This window comes from Calliphora vicina, chromosome 1 (assembly GCF_958450345.1).
Source record: "Calliphora vicina chromosome 1, idCalVici1.1, whole genome shotgun sequence".
Classification (NCBI taxonomy): domain Eukaryota; kingdom Metazoa; phylum Arthropoda; class Insecta; order Diptera; family Calliphoridae; genus Calliphora; species Calliphora vicina.
The window spans coordinates 80,794,620-80,802,525 of record NC_088780.1 but is presented as its reverse complement, the minus strand read 5'-3'; the positions used below and the strand labels follow the sequence as shown (position 1 = coordinate 80,802,525).

Here is a 7,906-nt window from a genome sequence, read left to right as displayed (position 1 = left end):
GGAGAGAAGAACCCTCCGGCCGATCCCCTCAAGAGTGCCCGTATGGGTAACATTAAGGGAAACGGATCCGGTGGTCCTCAACCCTCGTCATGAAAGGCACCAGGATACAGCAAGGCTGCGGGAAATGCTGGTGTAACCCCATCTGGCACTCTTAAGGGTACCCAAAAGGAGACCATTAAGAGAGCTGCGGTAATAAAAACTCTTTTGAATTTTTAAGGACTGTAGTTGGGAAACTTGGCGACCTAAATCCAGCCTTAAAACTAGAAGTGATACGCGCTTCGGAGCTACCATTAATGTCAATAGTGACAGTATGGATTCCTCCACCCGTAAGACCGATGGAAACCATACTGGCATTATTGAAAAAACAAAACGTTGATCTCCCTATAGACCAATGGAAGGCTGTAGCCTCGATGGTGTGTAAGGAGAACAACGGGAGGGATTTCTGGTTCGCAGTGGATCGCAACTCCCTCGAGATTCTGGATAAGGTGAAAGGGGTTGTCAATTTTGGATTTGGCACTGTCAGGTTTCGGTATTCGAAACATGACACTACCAAAGAGGCTGTTAGTGGTGCAAATAAATCTGCATCATTGTGAAGCGGCCTCGACAGAATTGGCAGGCTGTTATAGATATTACATTGACGAACCATAATGATAATTTCGTTAGAGATTGGAGGGTATCCACGGACTGCTCCTTTTCGGATCATAGTAGGATTACCTTCACCTTGGATTTTAACTCGTCTGCGAGGGTACCATTTAGAGATCCTAGGCGGACAAATTGGGGAACTTTTATGACAAGGTTCGTATTGGGTTGGAACAGTCTACATCATGTGAAATGATACCATCCAATTTGGAATATACGGTGAACAATTTCACTCGTTTACTAAATGAGAGCTATGAATCATCATGCCCAATAAAATTTCCCGGGAGCCGTAAACAGCCAAAATGGTGGACTATGGAACTTCGAGTTCAGAGGTCGACGGTTAGGAAATCGTTTAATAGGGCGAAGCTCACTGGATTACAAGGAGACTGGAACAACTACAAGGTGTGCTTCAATAAATACAAGGGAGATCTGAAAAGAACGAAGCGGAGTTAATGGAGGAATTATTGTGAATCCGTTAATAGCGTCAATGAGCTGTCAAGGTTTCGGAGAATTTTATCCAAAGACCCAAAGGTCATAGGGTACATTCAAAGAGCTGACAACTCATGGACGGAATCCAGCTCGGAAACACTCTCCCTGCTTATGGAAACGCACTTTCTTGGTTGTGAAGGTATAGGCACTAGGAATGACGATCATGGGGTTAATATGCCTGAGGGTACTAGTCATGACTCTAGACAAATTGAGGAAATAGTCACTAGGGAAAAACTAGCCTGGACGGTGAAAACTTTCGACCCGTACAAATCACCGGGTCCGGATGGAGTATTTCCGGCGATGCTATGTAACATCCCGGACACAGCACTATTCCTTGTGGCGGATATCTTCAAGTAGGTAGTATCTGCCGTGCGGGTGGAGGGATGTCAATGTTGTCTTCATACCTAAGGCCGGTAAGGCCAGCCACTCGAAACCGATGGATTTTAGACCTATTAGCCTATCGTCTTTTCTTCTGAAGACATTAGAACGACTAAAAGATCTACATCTAAGGAGCAATATAGATACTCACCTCATTAGCAACGCTCAATATGCCTACCTCAAGGGTAAGTCTGTTGAGAGTGCGCTTCATGAGGTGGTCTGTTGTATAGAGCACAGTCTGAAGCATAGGGAATATACTTTAGCTGCGTTCCTTGATATAGAAGGCGCCTTTAATAACATTAGGACAGAGACAATTAGGGACTCGTTAGTGGAACTTAGGGTTAACGACTTCCTAGTGCGTTGGACAATCTTAATGCTGGAAAGCAGGATTATCAACTCAACCCTAGGGGACGATATGATTAGAAGACGGCTTACCAGAGGAACAGCACAAGGTGGAGTGCTTTCTCCTATTTTGTGGTTACTGGCAGTTAATTCTATTCTTAGGACCTTCGAATCTAAGGGTAGGAAGATAGTCGCCTATGTGGATGATGTGGTGATCCTGATCAAGGGAAAATTTCTATCAACTATCAGTGACATCATGTCCTGGGCGAAAACTAACGGGCTGGGTGTAAACCCATCAAAGACAGAATTGGTGTTATTTACTAGGAAGTACAAGGTAGAGAGCTTCAATTTGCAGGAGAGATTAAAAAAGGGCCTCAATGCCTACTATACATGCAGGAACTCAATTGGTAAGAACTGGGGCTTGCGACCTAGTATGGTCAATTGGATCTACACTTCTCTTGTCAGACCTATTATTACTTATGGTTGCACAGTGTGGTGAGACGCAATGAGGAAACATAGCTACAGGGCTATACTCAATAAAGCTCAAAGGTGCGCATGTCTGGGCATCACAGGTGCCTTAGGTAGCACCCCACAGGCGGCCTTGGATATAATCCTAAACCTACTACACATTGAGAACTATGTTGAGAGTGTGGCAGCAAGGAACCTACTCAGACTATCAGATTCTTCTTTGGTAAAACCCTTGCGGATAGGTCACACTATGATATTGTATGAGGCAGGTCTTATTGGTCATGACATTATTCCATCTGGAATCTCTGACTATAAGATCGCGACCTTTAGCTTCGGTGCATCACCCCCAGTAGAATTCCCTACTAGGGATAAGTGGGTTGGATCCGATCAACTGTTTGATGGGTGCGCAGTTTTCACTGACGGTTCCAAGATGGACTCTGGTACACTGGCCGGGGTATATTTGGTCGACTATGACATCAAGCGCTCATATAGACTCTCTAACGAGTGTAGCGTCTTCCAGGCAGAGATCTTCGCGATCTGGAAAGCCACAGAGTTGATAAAGGCACACGTCAATAGAGGGGCTGAAGTGACAATATACGTAGATAGTCAGGCGGCACTAAAGGCTCTGGAGTGTCATCTAATACATTCCAACCTAGTAGAGGACTGTAGGAGAGCTCTAGAGGAGCTATTGGTACACTACTCAGTAAGATTGTGTTGGGTACCAGAGCACTGTGATATACAGGGAAATGAGGTAGCAGATGAACAGGACAGACATGGTTCTGATATGGATCATGATACTAGGGAACGGGATGTTAAACCACCCATTTGTTACTACTATATGATAATTTACGAAAAATTCCGTGACTATACAAATCAATCCTGGGTCAGATTGCAAAGTGTCCAGGGCCTTATGGCCAAAACTGAATGCGAGGCGACTGGGACACTGATAGAGTTGGATAGGTATAATCTCAGGATTCTAGTAGGAGTGATAACCGGCTATTGCTCAATTGGGGCCTTCAAGGGTAAATGGGATAATGTCACACAGGACTTCTGTAGAGTGTGTGGGGATGCAGAGGAGCTAGAGACAGTAGAGCACATTATGTGCAACTGCCAGGAAATAGATTTCTGGACGAACTTGGAAGTGTTGCTGGCTGCAAACTGAGCAACATACTAGGTTTTATTAAGGGAATAGGGTGGCTATTTAAGGGACGTTCTAAAGCGATTCCAAATCCGTGAAAAGATCTATCTTTCTCTCTTTTTCTTTTCAACAGGCGGTACATTGGTCTCTTCTATTACTCTACGGCTATCCTCTTTGTCTACCTATTTGAAGGGAATCGCAATGGACCTCAAGGTCTCCGAGTGGAAGTGCACATAGTACACACCCCTTGCTAACCTAACCTAACACAGATTTGAATCGTTGAGACCTGATCACAAAAAATTTTGGCAATATAAAGTATTAATTTTACTTTATTTGATCTTTTTATTACACTTTAAAATAATAATTATTTGAGCTTTAGCTTTATAAAAACTTTTACATTTTTTAAGTGTATCATCTACAGTAATTTTTTTTATTAACTCAAAATATTATTTATATTAAAAAGTATATCGAGGGACTATATTCAAACTTTTCAGTAGAAGCAAAAAACAAATTTGTTCGCGTATTACTTGAGTTATTAAATTTCGGTATTCTACAATAATTTTTTAAAGCAACTACTGAATCTCACATATGGTTTTTAAAATTATGCATTACTGGGGACTTTATGATAGATAGAGGGTTTTCTTCTCAAAATATTCAATGTGTATGTATGAAAATGATAAGATAAGAGGACTTTGCATTTTAATAAAATTAAATTATTTTGATTTCATTTATGCCATCTTTCAGTTTTTAACGTGATTTATTTAAGATAAGGGCTAATAATACGACATAAGTAATAGCCTAAAATATGCTTCAAAAAAATCAAAATATGACCTAAAAATTTAAAAAATTTGCACATATATTTTTGTGCAGAAACATAAAATAATTAATTATGAATCGCGCAATGTCCAAAAAATACCAGGAATTAAATAGCTAAAGTTTTAAAATTATAATTGTTATTCTGAGAAAATGATGGATATATTAATTATAATAAATAGCTAGTCTTTGCGACTTGCCTTTTAAAATCGCAATAACCCAGCAGTTAAGCAGGTAGTAAATGTTTCCCTTATATACAGTAATTGTCACTAATGTATGATCACTTAGCTGTAGGGTTCTATAAGTCGATTGTTCGAACAATCGTCTTTATCCTGAAAAAAGTCGAAAAGCCTAAATCGACTTTTTGGTCGGAAAAAAGTCGACAATCGATTATGTTATCTCAAAAGTCGATAAAAGTCTAAAGGTAGGGTCACACAAGACAAATATTTGACAAAAAAGACGTAACCACTAAATAAAATACATTTAAATTCTTTTATTTATTTCAAAAACATATTTTACTTAGGATGATTCAAAACAAAAAAATTAGTTTTATTTTATTTGATGCTGTTTGATCTTACAAAACGCTTGTAAGAGTAAACACGTCAAACAAATTTGTGCAAACAAAAAAGTTGTTACGCTTTTTTGAGGAAATATTTGCCATGTGTGACCCTACCTTAATAGTAGATAAAAGTCGACTTTTTAGATTGTTCAAAAAAATATTTAATTGCAACATTATACTAAAACTATTGCAATTTGGTACACTTACATTTTTTGTAGTGTATGCTAATATATGTAAATAATAAATAAATGTTTATAAAATAAAGCTTTTTTCTACACAAAATTCTTACAACATTCTTCTAACTACTATCGCCTTGATAAATTTAATTTTTATTGCTAAACATTGCAAAAGGCACATCAATAAATGTAGAAACCTTGTATTTTTTACAAAAAATGGTAAAAAGTCGAAAATAGTCGGAAAGTCGAAAAAAGTCGGAAGTTCGAAAAGTCGACTTTTCATAAATTACCAAAAGTCGAAAAGTGACTCTCGCATGTGACACTCGCATCCCAATAAGCGACCAAATAGGTCTTCAAGGAAAATATCTAAGCTTTATTTTAAGAAAAAAAGGGCACATTTTAAAAAAAACGTCAAAAAGTTTTTGATTTCGGAATGAAAATATTAAAAATTTTTTATTTTTTTTTTTTAAATATTTTTATTCGAAAAATTGAAGAAAGAGCTATCTAAGCTATTTGGGAAATATTTTGCTAAAACAATAGGTAATAAGACAAAACACCTGCTTGGCCAAAATGTCAAATCTTGACCCCCTCTAACTCAGAGAGTTCTCCACCGATCTTGTTGAAAAATTGTGTCTGAGTTACTATCCAATAGAACTTGGTGCAAATTTCATCCCGATCGGAAGACATCGATTTCAAAAGTTGGTTCACTAGACATGAAATGCCCCATATATCTGAAAATACTTACAATTTAAAATAATTTTGCATCGTCATATGAATTCAAAAAATCCGTAAGTTACAAAAAATTCAAAATCGACTTTTTGATTGATTATGATACACCATATCAAAATCCAGGTTCCTGCTAAATTTTACACCCCTGCAACTAAAAACGACGCACAGTGGGGTCAAATGCCCTTTTTTACGGATTTATTAATATCTCAACAACAATAATAGCGACGCTCGCAAAATGTTGTGTGGGTAGTTCTTAGACCATTCCGCATATTGTAAACAAATTTTAGGGATATATGAAGGGGAAGTCAATTACCCACCATATAAAATAATTATTAAATGTGTTATATCTATAGAACTACAATAGTTATGCACACACAGAAAAAACTAAATTTCGTATTCAAACACAAAATTTATAAAATCAAACAAATATTTTACTAAAGTAGGACCTATCACAAAATTCACAAAATCAAACACTACATTTCGTAATATTTTTATTGAAAAAAATATTTTTTTTCTTATTAAAATATTGTTACTATTAATAAAATATAATATTTGAATATCCTCCAAATATCAAACAATTTTTTTAATAAAACAATAAAAACAAATAATTGGTTTTGAGTGCAAATTCAAACAATTTTATATTTAAATCAATAAAAATATTCATAAAAAATACAATTAAAAATTAGTAAAACTTTTATAGAAAATACTGTTATAAACAACATTTTATATAGAAAATACTTTTAGAAATAATGTTTTCTATAGAAAATACTGTTGAAAATAATATTTTCTATAGAAAATACTGTTGAAAATAATATTTTCTATAGAAAATACTGTTATAAACAATATTTTCTATAGAAAATACTGTTATAAACAACATTTTCAATAGATAATACTGTTATAAACTGCTGAAAATAATATTTTCTATAGAAAATACACAATATTTTGAATAATACAATGTTTTTTAAATAAAATAATTTTATAGACATTTTTAATAGAAAATATCCTGGAATGAATGCGTGAGATGTCAGCCAAACTTGCACACTTTCCATATAACGGGAATCTAATAACACTGAATATTCTTCACCTACGAGAAGATAGAGAAAAATGCATTATGAACTGTATTTATTAGCATATTTGTATTATTAATTGATAATCAAGCGTACTTACCATTTATTAAGTATTATCGTAAGAAGAATAGCCAAAATAGGCACCCAATCATCTGGAAATCTGAAATTGCACCGGAACGCTTAACAGTATTGCCAACTATTTTAATATCATACTTACGAACGTTAAGCATGAACTCCAATATTATCGACGTCATTCAGTTCAACAATACCCGGTCTGGACAATATATATATATATAGCCTTGCTCGTAGTTAGGTTAATTACGGGCTGCCTCTATACTGGGCATAGGCTGTCTATAAGTTGTCTCCACGTTTTTCTATTCGTTGTCAGGTCCTTGAGTTCACCGATATTGTTAAACGTACGTCCTAGGCTGACTGACATTTCGTTAACTTACAAGTAATGTTGATCTTCGCCAGGTGTTTCTAGGTCGACCTCTTTTCCTGCTACCTTGTGGGTTGTAGTTAAGTGCATGATAACATATCTCCGCAGGGGGTTTTCGAAGGGTATGACCGATCCATCCAAATTTTCTTCTACGGATTTCAATATTAATGTCATTTACTTCTGCTCTTGCCCAAAGCTGCTCATTGGATATTATACGAGGCCAAAAGATTTTAAGGATTCTTCGAAGACGTCATTCAGTTCAACAATACCCGGTCTGGACAATATATATATATATAGCCTTGCTCGTAGTTAGGTTAATTACGGGCTGCCTCTATACTGGGCATAGGCTGTCTATAAGTTGTCTCCACGTTTTTCTATTCGTTGTCAGGTCCTTGAGTTCACCGATATTGTTAAACGTACGTCCTAGGCTGACTGACATTTCGTTAACTTACAAGTAATGTTGATCTTCGCCAGGTGTTTCTAGGTCGACCTCTTTTCCTGCTACCTTGTGGGTTGTAGTTAAGTGCATGATAACATATCTCCGCAGGGGGTTTTCGAAGGGTATGACCGATCCATCCAAATTTTCTTCTACGGATTTCAATATTAATGTCATTTACTTCTGCTCTTGCCCAAAGCTGCTCATTGGATATTATACGAGGCCAAAAGATT

General features: G+C 36.6%; 1 protein-coding gene across 1 annotated transcript; it reads left to right on the top strand.

The window, feature by feature from the left end:
- The first annotated feature begins 2,353 nt into the window (after nucleotides 1–2,353).
- On the top strand, nucleotides 2,354–3,478 carry LOC135951073 (uncharacterized). Its single transcript, XM_065500650.1, has one exon. It carries the CDS (start codon nucleotides 2,354–2,356, stop codon nucleotides 3,476–3,478), a length of 1,125 nt encoding a protein of 374 aa, XP_065356722.1.
- The last annotated feature ends 4,428 nt before the right edge of the window (nucleotides 3,479–7,906 follow it).

Coding starts and splice junctions, on each gene's coding strand:
- LOC135951073 (XM_065500650.1), top strand. CDS start 2,354: ATGAGGAAACATAGCTACAGGGCTATACTCAATAAAGCTCAAAGGTGC.